At 45.7% G+C, this 22,003-nt stretch overlaps 1 protein-coding gene across 3 annotated transcripts in view; it reads left to right on the plus strand.

The window, feature by feature from the left end:
- Positions 1-22,003, plus strand: part of FNIP2 (folliculin interacting protein 2) — a 457,199-nt gene that overhangs the window by 405,173 nt on the left and 30,023 nt on the right. For all 3 annotated transcript variants that reach the window (XM_069631342.1, XM_069631341.1, XM_069631343.1), the window contains one exon: positions 8,087-8,243. In XM_069631342.1, coding sequence (XP_069487443.1) covers positions 8,087-8,243 — 157 coding nt within the window. The remainder of the gene's footprint in view (positions 1-8,086; positions 8,244-22,003) is intronic.

Genomic DNA, 22,003 nt, shown 5'->3' on the forward strand with positions numbered 1-22,003 from the left:
CATGATGGGGATGAAAGAGTAAGGTTGGGGGTGAGGGGGATTTTCCTGGAGGAAGGTGTGTTGCTTAAGGGTTGGTTTGAAGGTGTGGATTTTGGTGGCGTTTTACCCGGGGACTTGAGCCATAGAAGTGTTAAACATGAGTTAATCGGACGTTTTCTGGGAGAGTTTAGTGGTGAAGACTGGGAAGGAGAGGAGGATCTGGGTATCATCGGGAAAGAGATGATAGGAGAACACAAAGAGACAGGTGGGCTTGCCTTAGGAAAAAGGTATAGCAAGTAAAGAGAACGGGGTCGAGAACGGGGCCCTGAGGATCTTGAACAGGTAGAGGAGTGGTGTCAGAAGAGTGTGTTACAAGAGTAAAAAAGGATCTGACGGAGTGCTAGTAAAAAATCGAAGTGGGAACAATGTCCTGAATTCCTAGGTTAGAGTCGGGGTGGGGGAGGGGGGGATTTTGGGGGGTGTTTAACGATGTGGATAAGATCTGTTTCAGGGAAGTGGTTGGTGGCTGCTGCAAAGCTGGGTTTGGAGTGGGTCGGGGAGCATGTCGGGTTGGAAGTAGTGGGAGATAATATTGAATACCAAGCATTTAAGTATTTTAGAGGTGTTGGAGAAGGGTAGCGACCAGATAATAGTTAGCAGGATTCTTCTGAATTAGGTGAGGGCCTCTTGAGGATGGGTATACCAAGCCCTCCAGATCAGTGATGTCAACCACTTTTACCCCCTAAAACTGGCAAGTTCTTCCACCATAAATTAAGCAGTAAAAATACTCCCAAAAAATAGGAAACAACGAACACTTTGGAGCCTGCCCACTGACTCATCCGCACAGCTCTGCAAGTATGTTTGGCGTGAGTTGTGGCGTCAGAGCAGTGCCATGGGATGGAGGTCTGGTATTCTTACTGCTTGATCTGAACTGGAATGCATAGGCAGAAATGCATCTTTTAATTTGTATGGTTTACTAGTTGCAAAGAAGGGTGGATTACATAAGGGTAGAATTCTACTTTTTACTTGTCTGAAAAATACCACCTTTGGGAATGGGCATTAATTTTTTTACTCCCTAAAAAAAAAAAAAAACATCTTTTTCCCATCTTAAAAAATAGGGAGTAAAATGCTGCCTCTTTAGAAATTTTATTTACAGGAGTGGGTAGAAAAGAATCGATTTTTAAAGCCTGTGGGAAAGACCCGTGAGGGGAGAGTGCGCATTTGAAGAAATTAGAGTTGTGTGGGGTTTCTTAGGAAGGGCAGAGTCGGGGGAGTGAAAATGAGATGAGCCCAGAATGAGAGGTGAGCATGTTTTCCAGTGCAAAGGAAGGAATTTAGAGCAGGGGTTAGAGACGAGGTTGGTCAAATAGCCGACTCGGCAGTATCAATGAATTAAGGGGAATAATGCAGCTACATAGAGCAGTCTTGCCGTTGGTAAGGAGGCAGGATTTCTACCAGGGATGCAGCTGGAGGGGTATGTAGGCTGATTTCAGGAGCAATGCGGGGCTGGGGTGGGGAGAGGAAGGTATAGAGGTGCGGACGGTGTATTTATGTTCAAAAGGTGAACAGTGAGCAAAGTTCAAGTCGTTCAATACTTTGTCCATGGGGGATGTTTGAGGAAAGAAAGCAAGCAAAGCGAGGGGACTGAAGTTCTGACAAGGGGCCATGGAAACAGTTTAGCGTCTGATGGCTGAGGGAGGACGAGGATCTGTGAAATCAAATGTGACAGAGTGGTCAGAAGGGTGAGGCAGCTAGAGCGAGACTGCAAGAGTGAAGCTGCAAGAGAAGGGGGACATTGAGGGACTCGCCAGCTCTGCTGTTGGGGAATGTCACAGCGGGAAGAGGGGGAGTGGCCAGAAAGGAGGAGGTTCAGTTCATGTTGGCTGGCATCAGGGAACTTTGGCAAGAGTCGCCACCCATGAGATGAGTGTGAGCATGCGCACTCGTGAGCTGCTCCACCTGGAATCATCTTTGCTAGGTTGGCAAGCAGCTGCATTCTTTGCTATCGTGGTAACTAGGCCCTCTTGCCCTTCTTATGATCGGTTCTAGAGTCTGGAAATGTCTGTGCATTTATGTGAATAAAGTGGATGTCTAACGGGGTCTTTATGTTTTAAGCAACAGTACATGTAGAGCGGTAAATGCAACACTCCTGGAACAGTAAAATTGTGTTTTAAAAGTAGTGTGGTGTAAAGGGGGTCGGGGCAACCCAGATATAGGCGTGCAGTGCAGTAAATGGGACTGCTGTCTTTTTATAGATTAAGCTCAGTTGGGAATAACAGGGTGACGGACGGACGGACGGACGGACAGCGCCAGGATCTGCAGGGCACACACATTACAGCGATCTTTCTACACGACGCACCGTGGATTCCAGGCTAACCAAAGCGTATTGAAAGAAACATATTTTGGAATCGCAGCACCCTTTCGTTCTTTATACTCAAAGGGTTACAACTTGTTGGATGAACACTTTTTGAAGCAATGCTTCACAAAGATGTCACAGCACACATTGAGAAATGCAGTCTCTTAACGAGCATATCAGCCTTGAGAAAGCGTTAAACGCGTGCTGCCTTACTATTTCTCCAATGTAAAGCCTACAAATGGAACATAAGGCTTTCGATAATCTTGGAGAATTAGCACTTCAAATGTGCTAGAATATAAATAAAACCTAAGCGCATACATACAGGCACCTCACTGCTGAATCCCGTTGTACATATTCTGGTTGCTTATCCATCAATTCCCATTCCTTCATCGGTTCTCTGATCAAGTAGTGACTCACAGACGGTTAAACGTACACTCACATTTTAGCAGGGTCGAGGAGATTGTTGGATTCCATGAAACCGTTGAGCTGAGAGTATGTAGTGTGGTCGATGAGCTTTGCCAAGAATTGGTGTTGGAAATATACCTGTAGTAGATTGGTTGGGGAAGATCGAGGGATGCTTTCTTTAGCAGGGGTTTGACATGCGTGATTTTGAAGGGTTCTGGGAAGTTGCCAGAGGTAAGGGAGTCATTAGGGATGGACCTCACAAGTTCTCCTGCACATGTAGAGGTGAAGGTTTCTTTGAGGAGAAAGGCAGGACAAAGGTCAAGGGGGAGCCGGAAGTTTGGCTGTCGGATAGTAGTTTGATTAACGCGTCACTAGAGATAGGGTTGAAAGAGCAGAACAGAGGGGTCCTAGAGGGCGGGAGGGTTGATTCTTGGAGAGCAGGTGTGCAGGGTGTGAGGTTGGAAAGTTTGGCATTGAGCTTGTCCATCCAGTCTAGGGTTGTTTTGTGGAAGTGTTCAGAGAGGGCGTTGCAGAGCATTTGCAAGGAGGTGGTTGGGGCAAAGGTGCTAGAAGGGTTCAGGAATTATGTGATTATCCTGTGGAGATTCCTCTTTTGTAATAGGCTGTTAGCCTATCAGATCTCTAATTTGTAGTTTCAGTGAGGGTGGGGGTACACTGATTTGTTTTGAGGGGTTCTGGTGGCTTGCAATTTGCACTCGAGGGTGCGGTTTTGAATGCTATCAGGTGGGGATTGAACCAAATGGGGTTGTTCCTTTGCGGATAGGAGTGGAGCTTTAAGGGGTGAGAGGAAGGAGTGAGTCGTTTAGCCAGGAGTCAAAAAACTCGATGGGTACAGTTCTCTCTGTGGCCAGCAGTGAGGGGAGGGTGCGTAGATGGGCTTCTGCCAAGTCAGGTCAGTTATTATCTTTACGTTGTTCCAGCACTTGAATTGAGATGGAGGGATAGAGGTGGCAGGGGGTTTGGGTTGTGTACGCAGAGAGAAAGATATAGCTGAGTGGTCTGAGATGAGGGGGGGGTTGTGTTCAAAGAGGGAATTGGGAGGCATAGGTAAGCGAGTGGGCATGAAAGAAGGGCTAGGAAAGTTGTGGTGTGTTGACCGATGCAGGGCTGGCGAGGCATGTAGATTTGAGGGCAAGGGGCATTCCCCGCCTATGTGATTTGTGTGTTTGGGTGCTAGAGGTGTGTGCGAAAGGGTGGGGGTCTGCGGGGAAGGGGGTTGAGGTGATGGTTCAGGAAAGGACAAGGTGTGCCATACTGGGCAGGAACCCCTGAATCTAACTGTGCCTCCACCCAGCCTTCTCAGACAAAGCAGACAGTAGAATTCCCTCCTTTTTATTTATATATATTTTTTTTTTTACCTTTTATTTATTGGCATTTCCAGATAACCGCAACATTGAACAATCCCCCACCTCCCCATTTTCCTGGGGAGCATTCGGTCTTAATATACCACAAGGGAAAATCCACGTGCACGGGTGACATTCTTACCCCCACACTAGCGCGGTCATTTAAAATAGTTTACAAAGCAAACCTTGCAGGATCCATTTGAAAGGTTTAACGTCACCTGTTCTCTACTGCTAAGGATTTGGGCAATCTCCACTCGCCACCTGCCATGGAACCTTTCTTCCCTGACGTCTGTGTTTTGTACTCGTAGTTAGGTTAAGGATAAGGCCTTCGTGTGTGTATGCATAATCTAGAGTTATGTCATTTTTCGAGTATAAAGGTGCTTGCAGAACGTACTACTGCGTGCTTAATTTCATCTAGGCACCAGATTGATTTCAGAGTGTCACCCAGGCTTGTATGCACAGTGTCTCGAGGCGACCGTCTGTAAAGCGCTTTTAGAATGTTCTCATTCTACTGCTAGCGGCGCTTCGAGGGGCGGTACTACGAGCCCCTCTTGAATGGAAACTCAAGTGCCCGGCACTGAATCCACTGCGTCTGTAAAGTGCCTGTTGCATACATGTTCACCCGCTGTAGTCTTTCCATCTCTGAGTCCAGGGAAAGGTCACATTCAGGAGGTGGTCATTGGATTTGGCCAGTACACAGCTGTCCATCTTCTGCTCAAGTTTAGAGCACGCCCTGTCTCCTAGTGGTGGAAAGAAGTACAGTCTTAAAACAAGAAATGCACTCTATGTAGTCCTGCCCTGTCAGAGACCAAGGAAAAGCTTTGTCCAGGAGGTCGAGCAGTATTGACAAGTAAGAGACGCAACACTGGGGGGACTGGAATCACCAAGGAAATGTGTCCATCCGTAGCACAGCATTGATCTACACACACATGCAAAGTTCATGCTCTTGTATGGCTGAAACCAGAACCCTGCAGGACACTGACCAATTGCAACTGCCTCGCCAGCAAAACATGCGGACCTGCTGGGGCTCTATTTCACAACTGTTGTAACTAGTGATCTCCGCTCAACCTGTTTTTCTGCTGTTTTTTTTTTACTCTCGCATTACATTCTTACTGCAGAACTGCAGCTGTATTCCTCAGTCTGAACCTCTTCCCAGCTTGCTTGCATGCTCCTGTTTTAATGTCCTGTTGCCCTGACTTGCCCTGGTTCTCGTCTTGCAGCCGCACCTACGCAGCATTTTGGGCTGGAAATTGCCCTGCTCTTCACTTCATTTTGTTGTCACTTAAGGCGATGCCATTAGTCCTTTACTTTTTTCTTTAAACAGTATTGCACTTTCTTCTGTTATTCTGTGTTTTGGCTTTAACTGTCACATCTGTGCTGGTGATTCTCAGATTCTTTTTCTAGTTACCCTCTTTTTCGGACTCACTTTATTAGTCTTCTATTTCTGCCCATCGGCTAATAAGCTTTGGATGCTCCCTCATACTATTTATCTTATTTCTTCGAGGAACTTTTCTCCAGATTCTACTTCCACCCATACCTTGCGTGTTAGTTTCGACTCTTCCTTATCTTCCTCTGGTTACATGTCCTGTCTCTACCAGCTCATAGGTTGCAACCTTTTCTTACCTTCTTGGCTGCTGAAACACCTCTTCTCACAAGGTCAGTTCTTATTCTCTCTTCTCTTGGGACTGTCTTTCTGTGCTCTTGCTCCTTTTCAATCGGTCTTTGATTCTGGTATTCATTTGCTCTGCTCGCTCCCTCTCTTGTTGCACACCATTGGCTCTCTCTTCCTGCCCATCTCCAGTTTAGTTTACTCTGGATCGTATTTGTGTATTCATGTTCTTTCCTTTCTGGTGTCGGTTTATATTGCTACTTGATTTTTCACGCTTTCTTTATTTCTTCTGACAGTTTCTGGTCCTCTTGGCAAGTCCTGTTTTTGCTTATTCGCCCTCTTTGTCCCAAAACTCTGGACTGTCTTCCTTTCTCTGTTCTTTGTTATTGTATGTTGGGTACTTTCCACGCTGCTCTTAAAACCCATCTTCTAATTTCCTAAACCGAACCGTTCATGTTTGACCGATTTTGTGAATTTTTCTTATTTCTGAAATTGTCTACTTAAATGTTGTTCTGCGCTCTGGCGAAAGGGCTCCATAAATGTAAAACATTATAATTTTCTTTGCTCCACTTCCTTTTTTTGTTTTTTAGGTATTCTAATAGCATTCTCTATTTTTCCTTGCCTGTTCGGAATACCGTTGTCCGCAACAAGAATTTAGGTTAACGAGTACATGCAAAGTGTAAATAAAGAAAAAGGTTTTACTGAGTAGTTGTAGATGTACTTGTATGTGCCCTTATCTGTGAATCTTAGAGGAATAGTGCAATCAAAAAATGTTATTAGCTCAAAAGATGGGCCATCATCAAAAATATATATAACAAAACATTCATTAAGAAAGTTCCTATGTAAACTTTGAGCAAATGAAGCTCAAAGTCACAGATTTAAAGCTCTAGGAGGCATCCATTTAATTAAATGGATGAGCCTCCTGTGCTTGTGTTAATTTCTGCCCTTGCAGGACTAATGAAGCAAAAGCCAGCCAGCTGAAATAAACAAAAGCTACCAGCAGGTGGCTTTTGCTTCATTATTGCCGGAGAGCAGAGATTAACACAAGCTGGTAAGTGCTTGAAAATGTCCTTCTTTTTTAAAAGCACTGCAAAATAAATGCTGCGGTTTTCTTTCTATTTGTTTGCTGTGGCTTCAGCTTTGAGTCTCCTGGGCTCCCCCGACTTAAGTCGGGGGAGCCCAGGAGACCCGGGTCGGGGGAGCCCAGGAGACTCAAAGCTGAAGCCTCAGCAAACATAAATACAACATTGTTTATATAAATATGCTGTGGTTTTCTTTCTACGTTTCCCGGAGTCCGAGAAACGTAGAAAGAAAACCAGAGCATTTAGAAATACAAAAAGTTGCTCAGGAGTCTCAAAGCGAAAGCCGCCACAGTCAGAAATACAACGTTGTTGTATTTATAATTGCCTCGCCTTTGCTTTTTGCCTTTCATTTTACATTTTCTGTGCTTCCCTGAGCTCGGGGAGCACCCAAAACGTAAAATGAAAGTGAGGGCAGCCTCCCAAGCTCATGTACAGCTCTGCTCTGGTTGCAGTAAGCAAAAGCTCCCAGTGGGGGTCTTTTGCTGCTTTAGTGCCGCCAGTGCAGAGATTAACATGAGCTGAGTAGGCTGCCTGAAATGGCAAAATGGATGCTCCCATGTAAACGTTTTGCCCCTCGTTTGCTCAAAAGTTTACAAAGGAACTTTCATTAAAATTATGTTGCCCATCTGTCGGGACACTAACATTTTTGAGCTCACTATTCCTTTAATCGTGTATCTTCAATGAAATGGTTATACAGCCATTCACTTTTTACATAATGAGGCCTGTTGGTTAATTCCATGAAGAAAGAAAGAAAGAAAGAAAGAAAGAGTTGTACAAAATGGGAGCATGGACAGGATAAATGATAAATGAATGGGTTAATAGGTCAGTTCGTTTGACTTCCTTGTTTTGCTCTCCACTGCTAAATTGATCATATTACACAGCGTTAAGATAGAGGGAATTCAACTGTACTTAAGTTGTTTACCCTAGGGTCACCATTTCTTGTTCTGCACCATGTTGCAAGGGTAGAAGGCTAGAATACAAGTCCAGCACGCTTCATGTTGATGTCTCAGATTTTATTTTTAGATGTGCAGGTTGTTCACTGTTGTCCAGTTGGTTTACTGTTTCCTGTTTCCTGGGCTAAGGTCTAGTTTCTTCCCAACAAAATTGATTGCAAGTTCACACTTTAAGCAGTGATAGCCTTCGTTGATTATTGTTCACACAATCACATAATCTACAGAAAGCATTGCTTGTGCAGAATCTGTGTTGGGTAAGAGCAATTCCTTTAGTTTGATCCTCAACATTTTATTTCTGGCTGCTGTTTTTTATGGGAACTTGTCTGTTAAAATTTCAGATCAGACTTTGTCAGCAGTCAAAGCATGAATCACTTTGGCAGGTCACTCTTTGGCGGTTACTGTTCTACATACATGCCTGATTTTGTCCTTCACGGAACAAGCAATGATGAAAAACTGAAGCAGTGTTTGATGGCTGATCTGCACCATGCTTTACATGTAAGTTGATTGAATGTTTCAGATCCAGCTTTTGTATAAAACTGTGGTTTAATGTATTTCCTAATTGCAAAATGTGAGCAAGATAGAAGTCAATTCTATTTTGTTCGTTCAATATGTTTCCAAGCAGCAAATTGTTCATTAGGATTAGACGCCATGGACCAAGAGTTCAACGTTAACTAATGCTCAGGTCTTCAATTCATGAGATGTTGACTGTTATTTATTCAAAGACAACTAAGTAAAATTAATGCATTTCCGGCTAGTGGCAGGAGATTATCATCCTAATGCATACAGCAGCCATGCTTGGAAGCAAGGACTTAATATTTTTAATGATTTGGAAACATACATTGTCTGAAAGGCAAGGTGTAATAGAATAGCAGTAAGCACAGAGGCCTTAGGCCAAGAGTATGTGCCTAGATACATACTTCGAGGAGAGGGGGCAGAAAAGCAGAATAGGGGCCACTCAGATGGTCCGATTAACCAAGAAGTAACTAAGTAACTCTGGCTTGCCCTTGGCTTAAGCCGGGAGAGGGCAATTTCATTCACACAGAAATTCCTTTGAGTAATTCTAACGTACTCCTTGTAGCTTCTTGATTCATTGAAAATTCCCCTCGGGTTTAAGTCAAAAGTACTTTCTGAATTGGCCCCAAGGCACTACCATTGAAAAAGGGGCAGGGGATGTGATGATTGGCTATAAACCTAGAACTAATATGAAGACAGCAGAAACCATACAGGTGAAACGTATGAGACTTGGCTATGAGCGAGTGTTGCTTATTCCTTAATAACCCAGGATAAGAAAATCATTAGATTGAGCAGTTGCCTAGAATGTGCTCAGAGCATACTCATGCATACAAGCACATGGCCATGCTATGTTGAGTACAGATTATTTCAAGAATACATTACAGTGAACCTATAAACTTATTTTGCCAAAAGATATGACTGTGATGGGCATATTAGACTTGAAGGAAAGCCAACACATCTGTGGTATCTGAGGATGAGCTATGGGTTCAAAGTGGCCTTAAATCCAAATATGTGGTCCTCCCTGGCTCGGTCACCCCCTGTTAAAACCTAGTTTAGCTTCTTCAGTGCCGCCTCGCATTGATCCTGGGGCAATAGTACTTGTGCTTTGAGTAACAGAAAGCAGTAACTCGCTCACCTTCGCCACTACCACACAGAAAGGATGTATGGTGCTATTTATTTTAAAACCTTAAGTACACAGGCATAAATAATAAAATAATGCCAGGCACCTATTTACTATAACTTTGGATCCAGTGCAATCTAAATTAGCTAAGAATTAATCTCAATGCAGTAGTAAAAGTGCCATCTCCTTTTCCTTTACACAGTTGCAGTACAGGTCTCGCAAATGCTTATTTTATAGTTTTCTTACTCGACCCAAAAGAAAAAAGAAATGCACTCGCCCCATGGGGATGGGTGACAACATATGGTGGCATGCACTATTTTATATAAGGCACTGCTAAATAAGTACCTTCTGTGTGTGCAATGCTGCCACTCAGTCTGCCATGTACAGTGAAACCTCTGCAATGATTGTTTGCAGTAAATGTCAAAGGTTTGACATCACCATATCCGCCAGCAAAGTAGAGTACCAGGCAGATGGTACTTTCCCTTCATAAAAACGCCTCGCCTGTGCCAGTGAGCTAGTAGATTTTGCGAGCCCAGCTATATCACATTGAAATGACCCTTTGTCCCCACACCTGCCACTCATTTGACTTGGACAAGATTTCTGTTTATGACTGAGTCCTACCATGAGTCAGGTTGAGGCTCGCCTTTACCCAGATCCAATAGTCCTGTGGGAATGAACTCCTGCCACCACCTGAGGTGTTAATGTTTACTTGAAGACGTTGGTGTATTGTTCACTGTTGGTCTGCCAGTGGATCAAGCATTCTTCCCTATTGCAAACCTTGCTTTCCCCTCTCCTCACATGTTCTCCTCTCACTGCAAGGGGATTAGAGATCCTAAAGAAAGGGGAATCCTATCAGAAAAGGGCTCATCACTCACCTGACAAATACTTTACCTGAAGCCATCACCTTCTCCTTCTCTCTGGTCCTGTTACATCCTCAATCATTTGTCCAGTCCACTGCCAGTCTTGCAGTCACTATGATGAGCCGCTCCCTTCATGCGTCCTTAGAAATACCATGCTGCCTCCTTATGCTTGGCCCACGCCACTGCAGTGTAGGGGCACCCACTAAATGGATAAACCACATTAAATTATACCAGGAAGTGTAGTGGTCTGAAATTCAACCCCCCCAAAACCCCATCCAGCAGTCTTATTTACTGGCCAATCAAACATGAAGACAGTATTGGGAGTTCAATAAAATGTCATGACATGAGTGTATTGGTTTACTACAGAACTTCACACAATACATGTCACGATAAAAACAGATATATAAATGTCTCCCAATCAATTTCATATAATACCCAAATGAATTTTAAACAACCATTGATGGGGGGAAGTATATACATTTCTGAGGCTTGTGGAATCTGCTTAGATCACATGCTGTGCATAGGCTGACATCTAGTGGAAGCTGCAGAGTATTAGTTTGGCGTCGACACTGGGCGTGCCAGTGATACTATCCCTAGTGATGTCCACTGTACCCATGATCCCTCGACCCTCAGATTGGTTTTTTCCGCCATACTGGTCGGAAGCATTCCGCGGAGTTCCCTGGCTTTAGCCATAATTTTGCTAAAAGTTAGAATATTTCCCCATTTCTTCCGCAAGCCCTCGACCTCGGAAGGTTGTCCGGCAGGGCAGCTATGGGGAAGACACCCGGTGACACGAGCGCTACCCACACCACTTCCACTAAACACTCGAAGTCCAACCGAGACTCAACGCGCCTGTCAAGTTCTCGGAAAGAGGCACAAAGAGAACGGTCGACCGAATCGGTGTCCTCTGGGCGTTCTCGGTCAAGATCGCCGCATGACACCAGGCAACCATCCACTGTTGCCAAGAGTGCCTCACTCACCAAAGTAATGGAGGTACGATCGTCCGAAGACGAAGCCGACCACCATCCCCAGGCCGCACTCCAGGAGTCGGCGTCGGCAGACCGCGCGATGGCTGCTCCCGGGTCCCAACCCGAATCTCCACGCCAGACGTCAAAAATCCCTCAGAAGGTGAAAACACCAGGGAAGCACTCTTCCACTCACGGGGAGGGGGGAAAATAGCAGAAGAAACATTCTCAGCCTTCTTCTGCACCACAGAAACATAAGGACAGTTCAGTCTTCTGTTAGACTAACCAAGACCCCTGCACAAGCCCATAGGTCCAGTCAAGATATTGCAGGGAAACCCTCCCAAGAAAGGGTAATCCCCAGCTCTAAAGAATGGTCCAGTGAGGATATAGACAGTTATGTCTAGAATGTCATCCCTAGCAGACCTCTATGCCAAGAATCCAGATCACTTCCTCTCCTATACCCCTGACAGGGCTACTCCCTCAGGGTCTAGGGACCCGCAACCCCCTGGTAAGAAACCTTGAGTTGAGGCACCAACGCAAAGTCGGTCTTCTGACCCTTTCTACATACAGCCATACTCTCAGTATAATGAGGATCCACTACTAGATGAGGATCCAGATTTGGCAACGTTGGACGACCAAACTGGGGTGGACTACTACAGGGATGACGAATAACCAAGAGGAGGACGAAGATGACCCAGAAGTCTACAGAGTAGACTCCCCAGTAGGCAAGGAACCTCCGGTTACCGACTCTCCAGTCAATAACGAACCTCTCCTAGATGAGGTTTTTTTCTAGAGCGGCAGAACACTTCCTCATAGATACTCGGGGAGCTCAGGAGCAGAGGGACTTTGCAGAGGAACTAGTGGGAGAAAAGAGACCCATTGCCCAGGCCATCCCCATTCTCAAGTCTATACAAAGGAGAATTGATCCTTCCCTTCTCAATCGGAACCTCACCAGGGCAGTAAACCCCAGGATCGAAAAGTTGTTCAGGGCAGCCCAGTCAGACCCGCTGTACATAAGGGGGTAACTGAAACCGGACTCCCTGGTAGTGACTAATACCCAAAAGAGGGCAGGAAAGCCCTTATCCTCTGAGGCTCCCCCCGACAAGGAGAGCAAAAAGATTTACGGGTTGGGAAGGAAGGTAGCCTCCACTTCCGCCTACCAGGCAAGGATTGCCAACTCCACCACTCTGCTAGCCAGTTACAACTGCCACCAGTGGGAACAAGTTGCTACACTCATCGACTCCGCACCGGAACCTTTAAAAAGCCAGTTGGCACAGGTTGCTTCGGATGGGAGAGCCGTTTCCGGTTGCATCCTTAAGGCAACCTTTGATGCCGCAGATAACGCCGGCAGGCTGATTGCAGAGAGCACTGTTATTAAGAGGCATGGTTGGCTAAGACAATCAGGGTTTAAACCCGAGACACAAGCATCCTTAATAGACAAGCCGATGCAGCCTGAGCTACTGTTTGGCAAGGCGGTAGAGGACGCATTAAAAAATGCCAAGGATGAGTACGAGACTCTGAAATCCCTGGGACAGTTGACCAACAAGCCCCCTAATCAAAGAGGGAATGGCAGTTTTCGTTGCCCACGCGGCCAAAATTCACAAAGAGGCTCCAACTATTCTCAGGGGCAGGGCACTCCATGGGGTAACAACCAGCAGTCTACCCAACATTACAAGAGGGGTTGTGGTAAGGGTAGAGGCAGCCGTCGCAGAGGCGCCATGCCTCCCGCAAAACAGTGATGCCGAGATCAGGGTCCCTTCCCACGCATCTCCAGTAGGGGGACGCATTACCAACTTCACCCAAGCTTGGGAAGGGATCACATCAGACAGATGGGTGCTGTCCACAGTGTCCGCAGGATACTGCATAGAGCTGCTCGAGCGTCCCCGAAACCACCCTCCACGACAAAAGGTACATTCCTTAGACCACCAGAATATCCTCCTCGAGGAGATCGTCAATCTTCTAGAAAAGGACCCGATCGAACTCGTCCCGGGCAAACGGGTAAAAAGGGTATTTATTCAACTTACTTGCTTGTGCCAAAAAAAGATTTGACAATGCGCCCAGTTTTAGACTACTCTCCAAGAGGTAATCCCCCTCCTAAAAAAAAAAGGGGGATTACATGGCAACATTGGACATGAAAGATGCCTATTTTCATATTTCCATGTTCCCAACGCACAGAAAATTCTTGCGCTTCAAGGTGGACAGTCAGCACTACCAGTTCAAGGTGCTGCCCTTCGGTATAGCCTCGGCACCAACGGGATTCACCAAGGTTCTGGCGGTGGTGGTGACACACCTACACAGGGAGGCAATCCCAGTGTACCCTTACCTGGACTACTGGCTCATCACGGGGAAACCCCAGCAATTTGCAGTGCAAACATTCAAAGAACGATCGACCTCTTCGAATTGGGTTTCTCCATAAACGAGAAAAAATCAAGTCTGGTGCCAAGCACCTCCAAACAGTTCCTAGGAGCTGTTCTAAACACACAAGAGGGGTTGGCCTTTCCATCCGAGGAAAGAATTCGGAATCTACTGCTGCAAATTCCTCTATCGGGCCGGTCGCCAGATAACGGTGCGCAAAGCGATGCGTTTGCTAGGCATGATGGCATCATGTACTTACCTGGTCCCCCACGCACGTCTGCTCATGCGTCCCATGCAAGAATGGTTGGCGAAATAGTGGTCTCAGGCAAGTGGTCAGTGGGACGATCTAGCGGTCGTTTCGCCAACACTTGTACAAAGTCTTCACTGGTGGACAAGAGAAAACCTGTCAAAGGGGAAACCCTTTTACGAACCCAAGGTACAGGCTGCAGTCACAACAGACGCATCCCTGTCAGGGTGGGGAGCACACCTTCTTAACCACACAGCTCAGGGTCTCTGGTCTCACACAGTGGCCAAGAATCATATCAATCTGCTAGAGCTTCTGGCAGTATTCAGAGCGCTTCAAGCGTTCGAGCCCCACCTGCTGAACCTGTCAGTGCAGATCTTGACAGACAGCACAAAAGCAATGTTTTACCTAAACAAGCAGGGAGGGACTCGTTTGCCAAATCTGTCCAAGCTTGCCCAGAAAATGTGGATATGGGCACTCAGACGGAACATCTACCTGTCATCTCAACATGTTCCAGGGGAGCTCAATTCCCTAGCGGACGCTTTGAGCAGAGATCCCCTCCCAAGAGAACACGAATGGTGTCTACACAGAGAAGTCGTAGAAGACATCTTCTCACAGTGGGGTTTCCCCACTATAGACCTATTTGCCACCAGCAAAAACAAACAATGCCCAGACTTTGCATCCAGGTTTCCCCAACCAGGCTCCAAGGGGAACGCCCTGTGGACGAACTGGTCAGGGATGTTTGCTTACGCTTTTCCACCAACTCCTCTAATGAGGAAGGTGGTCAACAAGATGCACAAGGAATCGATGACGCTCATCCTAGTTGCTCCCATGTGGGCGAGACAACCGTGGTTCCCACACCTGCGCAGACTAGCAGCGTGCGAACCCATCAGACTCCCGTGCTGGTGCAACCTACTATCCCAGCACCAATGTCAAACAGTGCATCCTCAACCCAGCTCAATGAACTTGGCAGCATGGCTCCTGAAGTCAGAGTTTGGATACCTCAACTTACCACAGAGGTGCATGGACATCCTAAAGGAATTTAGGAAGCCAAACACTAGGCACTGTTATTTTGACAAATGGAAAAGCTTCGTTATCTGGTGCCAGAATAGACAAATCAACCCGGTTGATTGCACTCCTTCCAATATTGTCACCTACATGCTCCACCTGCTGGACGTAGGGTTGGTATTTAATTCACTTAAGGTACACCTGGCAGCTGTCAGCCTACACCACCTCCCATAACAAGGTTTTGTGGTGGAAGGTACCTGTGGTTAAAGCCTTTAAGGAAGGGTAAAGAGACTCCACCCTCCAATTTCTACCCCACCACCGGGTTGGGACCTTAATGTGGTGCTTGCTAAGCTCATGGCGCTACCTTTTGAACCCATGCATAAAGCCAGTCTTAAACACCTGACCTATAAAACTGCCTTCTTAGTAGCCATTACACCCATAAGAAGGGTCAGTGAAATTCAGGCTCTGTCAGTGCAGGATCCTTTATTTACTGTTCATAATGATAAACTGGTTCTACGTACACACCCTAGGTTTTCACCTAAGTTTATGTCTAAATTCCAGGTTAACCAGTCCATTGAGCTTCCGGCTTTCTTCCAAGAACCCAAGAGCTTGGCTGAGGTGAAACTACACACTCTAGATGTGCAAAGAGCGGTCCTCTACTATGTAACCAAGACCAGGCCGCTAAGAAAAACAGACCAACTGTTTGTCTCCTTAGCTACAGGCAAAGAGGGAGATCGCATCTCTTAAGGTGCCATCTCTAAGTGGCTTGTTAATTGTATCCAGTTGTGTTAGTCCCTTTCAGAAAAAACTCTGCCTTTCACGCCAAGAGCCCACTCTACAAGAGGCATCGGGGCACTCTGGCCTTCATTGCAAATGTACCCCTTGACACCATTTGCAAAGCAGCTACTTGGAGCTCTTTTCACACTTTTACTCAGCACTACTGCATTGACACTCATTCCAAGACAGATACCCAAGTGGGACAAGCGGTTCTAAGACATCTGTTTGCTCAGGACCCTTCTCACATCCCATCTCCTTCTTCTAATACTGCTCGCTAATCTATGCACAGCATGTGATCTAAGCAGATTCCACAAGCCTCAGAAGGGATACATTACTCACCGTAATCGTATTTCTGATGCTTGTATCTGCTTAGATTCACATGCGACCCACCCTTCCTCCCCTCTGAGAGAAGGTGCATGGATGCTTGTAGTCTCATCTTCCTTTATCTGCTTGGATAATCTGTACTCGCGCTACTCCTCATGCTACCTCATGTCAGAAAAAATCCAATCTGAGGGTCCTACACGCGTGAGGGATCATGGGTACAGTGGACGTCACACTAGGGATAGTATTACTGGCACGCTCGGTGTCGACTCCCATTTTCGAGTTTCGAAAAAGAAAATGTAATACTCTGCAGCTTCCACTAGCTGTCGGCCTATGCACAGCATATGAATCTAAGCAGATACAAGCATCATAAATACGATTACGGTGAGTAATGTATCCCATATCTACTAAACAAATTCTATAAAATCACTGTACGAATGCCTACGAGCTAAAGATAAATATAAGTTAAAAAATCGACCATTTAGCAAATTTCTCCAGAACTCATTTAATCAATAACAATTCAACATACTTCCAGAGTCTGAAGACTATATTAGTAAATGCAATAAAAGTGGGGATAATTCTATATGACCGAAACGGGTCAGCAGTGATCACCTGTAACTCATTGGGGTTTTTATTGTAATAGACACCATACGTCTGATATAAGGCTGGGCACTGTGGCTGCATAGGACCAGTGATCATTAAGGATGGAAGAAGGTTACAGCGCAACAGCATGGTGAATCTACGAAGTTCGCTATCAATCATATCCTATCATCATCATCTACACCTACACATTATTTTATGCACCGCTGCAGTCGCCGCAGTCACGGCCATCGTCCTCTCACCCCCTGACTGTGCTAACACACTATACCTAGGCGCCCCTGCATCACAACTCTGAAAACTCAAACCGGTTCAAAACACTGTGGAAAGGCTCATACTTGCCCTAGACCCCAGAGAACACATTAGACCCACCCTCTGTGTCCTTCACTGGGTGCTGATCGGGTATTGATCTGCCTTCAAGGCAATATGTATCACACACCAAGCCCTGCACAACACAGGACCAGAATATCTTCAACATAAGCTCAAACCCTACAGTCCCACCAGGAACCTGAGATCAGGCACATCTCTCCTCCTTGTCTTCCAGTCACTAAATCGACCAGAATAAGGGGGGGATCTTCTTTCTTCATTCAAGCGCCCACCATCTGGAACTCCATTCCACTTAGCACCCGCCGCATAGAGGACCAGCTAGCTTTCCAGAAGACACTCGAGACCTGGCTAGTTTTAAATATCTCTTTCAGGCTTTTTCAAAACCTGATTCAACTTCATTCCCAATGTATTTATAAAAGTTATTTATATCTTTCATGCTTTGATAATTTGTTCATCAGTGAGTCAATTCTCTTATCACTCTTGTTATAGACGTGGGCCCACTAGTTAAGCTTCACGTTTGAGCTACCACTACTTTGGAACAAAGGGTTTCGTTGCCAGTTATCTGTCATTTTCTCAGTCTGTCCTGTTCTCCACAACATCACTGACAAAGGACACACAGCACTATTTGTACTCCTCGACGTCTCTGCAGCCTTTAACACCATCGACAATACATTCTAGTCCACATCCTGTCCTATAGGATTAAACTCTCCTGCACCGTCCTCGCCGGTTCACCTCATTCCTTACTGATGGGACACACTTTTTCTTCTTGCCCCATTTTCAATCTGATACCACCCAAGTCAAGTATGGGGTCTGCAAAGCTCCTCCTTCTTGTTTCCACTCTTGAACAGACCCTTAGCAAACACAACCTCCATTTTCACCAAAACACAGATGATACACAAACATACCTCCAAATTCCCCCCCCCCCCCTCAGCTCCACTTCCTCAAAAGCGGTCTCTCCACCTTCACTAACTGGATGGCTACCCGCGTCCTCAAGCTCAACTCTTCCACAATGGAATGCCTACTCCCGTGCCCCCATGACACAAATCCAAACTCCACCCTGGATCAAAGAACTTGCCAACAGACAACCCACACATCACTCTCCACACCTATCAAATACCTTGGATTCACCATTAACCCCCGCCTTTCCTTTACACATCACAAAGCTGCTGTCACCAAAATAGACCATCTACAACTACAGCTCCTACGAAAGATCAGATACATTTTTCATTCAGCTGACTTCTGCACCGCAGTCCAAACACTAGTTCTCTCCAAGCTGGGCTATGACAATACTCTCCTCACTGGGCTCACCAGCAGCACCCTTGCCCACCTGCAAGCCATACAAAGTGCAGCAGACACTCGTCCTCCACCTTCCAAAACATTCACACATCGCTCCAGCTCATGCCCAGCTCCACTGAGTCCCCATACCGAATTGCCTTCAAGGGACTGCATTGTTTTCAAAGCCAGCCACCAAAAACCCTTAACTTCACGACAAACTCAAACCCATCACCCACTCAAGCACCAGACAAGCAAACTAGCATCCCCTACACATTCCACTCTGCAAACTAAAATGCACACAAAAGCAAGAATTCGCCCCCTGTGGGCACAGGGCATGGAACACCCTACCTCTTCACTTGCGCACTGCACCCTCCATCACCACTTTCAGAAAGAGCCTCAAAACATACCTGTGTCCCAACACATAACCCTGTCCTTCCATCTCTCCTGCTACCACTTTCTATCACAAAAGCATTTTGTACCTTCTGTTTCACCTCCCACATTTTTAACCTTGTAAGGCACTCTGAGACCCTCTGGGTATGGCCAGCGCTGGACAGAAATGTGTCCCATGATTCAATCTCTTTCAGTCACCTCCTAGACTTGGGATACATGTTGGACTCCTTGCCCCATCACATGTCCACTTTTCCCCTTTAAAATGAATGTTCTCTGTCATTGACTGTTAGACCTTGAATGCAGTTTGCTTCATGGCATGCCTCCATTATTTGGCTTTTTTAGTCATTCTAGGACTTTGTTTGGATATTGTTCTTGAGCATGCATGTGACTTTAGTCTTTTATTGATAATTTAATTGCATTTCTTTTCACAGTATGGATCACACATGCTTATCTCAGTGCTTGTTAGACTATGAATGCAGTGCACTTCCTTTACCATCATACATCACATTCCGTGATGTATTGGCTAGTAGAATTTGAATGGTCTTGTTTCCCAGTGTACATTAAATCTCTCGCAATCTTTATTCAACTTGCCTGGGTTATTTGACTTTGATCCCCAGCATTTATTAAGTGTTTGGGCCCCTTTTATCATTTGTATTAGGCACCTTGTCCCAATATACATCAAGACTTTTGCTCAAGTTTTGGTTACTCAAGACATGTCAAATACGGGATTTCGTTCCACAGTGTTTGCCGCTCTGCATGGGGACTTAATTAGAATGTTAATCCAGTCTTTCACAGCATTGGTCCCTGTGTCGCCTACCCAGCCTTTCACTACTGAGTATTTCCCTATTTTCCTTCTCTGCGCTTATTCGTGTCTTTCCATTCTGTCCCAGACAGGCTTGCTATCATAGTCTCCATTGATGCCTATGTCCTCGACAAACTTCCTCCTCTCACCCCTCTTGCTTGCTGGTTTACTGTGTTTTTCGGGTTTTTAGTATTGTGCTTGGTTCCCTTACTACATTCTGGCAAAATTCCACTTAGGTCTTGGCATCACCTCCTTTTGATTCAAACTCTGATTGGCGGCTGCCCTTCTCCTGGCCAGCTTTCCGTCGTGTATACCTCCAGACACCCTGCCTGTTCTCTCACTGCCGCAGTACCCTCTGAAAAGTCAGTGGCTCTGCGTGTTCAGTCATGTGGTTTCAAAATAGAGGACAAACTCCTCGTTTCATCAGCACTGCATCACTGAAAAGGGTGACTTGTCACTGTAAAGAAGCACGGTCTTTTATTTCTGTCGGACACACCACACTGAATTTCTAACACTCAAATAATTGTTTTTGAGCAGAAGACTAGAGCTGTGTTCTTGAAGGAAAATGTAGGCGCTTTTCATGTTGGGCTGATGTGAATCATATCTAGCCCAGAGAATGTGTGGATGGTTGAAAAAGCTGAACATTAGAAAAGGTACTGCCATAAAGATTTGATCAACCAAAAAGAGTAGCATTCAAAGCTTTGAATTAATCCTAACTACTAGTAATTGCTCTGCCTTTTTATTCCATCTGTGCCATTACACAAGGTGAAAATCATATTGAAACCAGTCTTTTCCCCACTCCAAATCAGTCTAAGCCACAGTGCCAGGCCAAATCTCTCCTGCACGATTAAGCTAAAGGGGCAAATATTACCATTGATCCACTTCTGTAATGGCACAGACTGGCAAACAATTATGCAAATGATGAGCAGAGGAACCAAGTCGTGAGGATTAAAAAAGCTTTGAGGGTCGGCTGCCTTATTTCCACATCTGAAGACCTCCGTCTATTGGTGCTGGATTCTTCAGTGGCTTGGCTTGTTTTCCTGACTTCAACCAAACTCAGAAGCTGATGTAAAATATGTGCATATCAGACTTCATTTTTGAGTTATTTAATTCAGTGTGAAGAGTGGCTTGATCTTTACAGAAACAAGATGCATTTTGTGCACAATATTCTTTGGCAGGAAGTGTAATTTTGTTTCATGTAGGGATATTTAAACTTCAGACAAACCAATTTCTTTCTTTAATTTAGTTTTTAGACACAGCAGTTCAGGTCAGCTAACTTTAGACCTGATACCCAGATATTGCCTATCATTTCTCCTAGGATTTACGCAGGCACTGACCTGCTGATTAGATTTGTTAGACATTTTCCAGTGATGTGCTCGTCTGACAGTCCAATTTAATACCCCTCCTGTTGGGCGTGGAGGGGCTCTGGCACCATAGAAGACCTCCCATTAAGCAAGGGGCTACCTGGGTGATTTAAATGCTTGATTTCTTAGAGCCACTCATGTCACTTGCGCTCAGGCTTACTGTCACCCATAATAGATGTAGACCAAGGCCTTTCATATAAATAATCATGTGATCAAAGTAAGCCCTGGTCCCAATCCTCTGTGCAGCCTTGCACTGCTGGGATCTGTAATTTCTATGCTTTCCTCCTCACAAACATTGAGACGCAATACTTTTATCGCTAGATGCAGCATCCCTATTTGCACGTACTCGGGGGTCCTCCGATTCCACCATATAAAACTTGTACTAAAAAAGGAGCACACACCAGGCAAGAAGCAATGCTGTTTATTACAGCTGGGCAGCACAAACCAAACAGAACAGTGGACCTGAACTGTTTGATGAGAGCTGACATCTGCGCATACAGTGAACGTTAGTTTTATACTACGGATACAATGGTCAAGGCATTACACAGTTACAGTTTCAATGTTCTTATTCTCTACTGTTCCCAAGAAACTCATTGGCCCAGCTACGTCCCATCCTTCGGGCTAACGTAGGTTAGTAGAACGTGACTGGAGCTAACAGATCAACGTGTCACAACTCATTGCCTCCCCATGTGGCACCACATCTATTCTCACCCCTCCCAAGAACACTTTACAATTAGTATATTATTAATATAAATAACGGTTGTGCTGACCGCACCATTGCAAAAGGAACACGAGACGCGCTGCTTCTGTGGGAAGGGAGACCTTCACACAGTACCTGCCAGATATCGTCCTTCGCAAACCTTGTATTGGATACTCTGAAGCCTGGCTACCTGCCAGGGACATAGAAACTTACTGTTTGATTGGTTCTAACAGGAATGCCGCTCCATTCATCTTCCCATTCCCACTACCACCTGCAGATATGCACTCGTGGCCATGTGAACGGTTCGCTGGTTTAGGTCCACTTGCCTCCTACCCCAGAGTGCCCGCAGGATTGGCTTACCGCCCTGTTATTACATCACCAAGTGCTGTTTTAGCTGCTTCGGTCTGGCCGTGACTTGCAGCCTGGGCTCTGTCCCTCTCCTCTCTGGCCCGTGGTGTGTTGGTCATGTGTTCAGGGTAGGTTTCCCGGGCAAGATCCAACCTGGGGCATCCCTGCTAAATGCTTTTCTGGAATTTTTTCAATATTTTGATCTGATGTACAAAGGTTCCCTGGGCTGATAGTACATCCAGTGCATCCCTACCATCGCAAGGCCTTCTTTCATTGTGTGCCTGCAGTT

The sequence above is a fragment of the Ambystoma mexicanum genome, chromosome 6q (genome assembly GCF_040938575.1).
Source record: "Ambystoma mexicanum isolate Mex_15411 chromosome 6q, UKY_AmexF1_1, whole genome shotgun sequence".
In the NCBI taxonomy this organism is placed as follows: Eukaryota; Metazoa; Chordata; class Amphibia; order Caudata; family Ambystomatidae; genus Ambystoma; species Ambystoma mexicanum.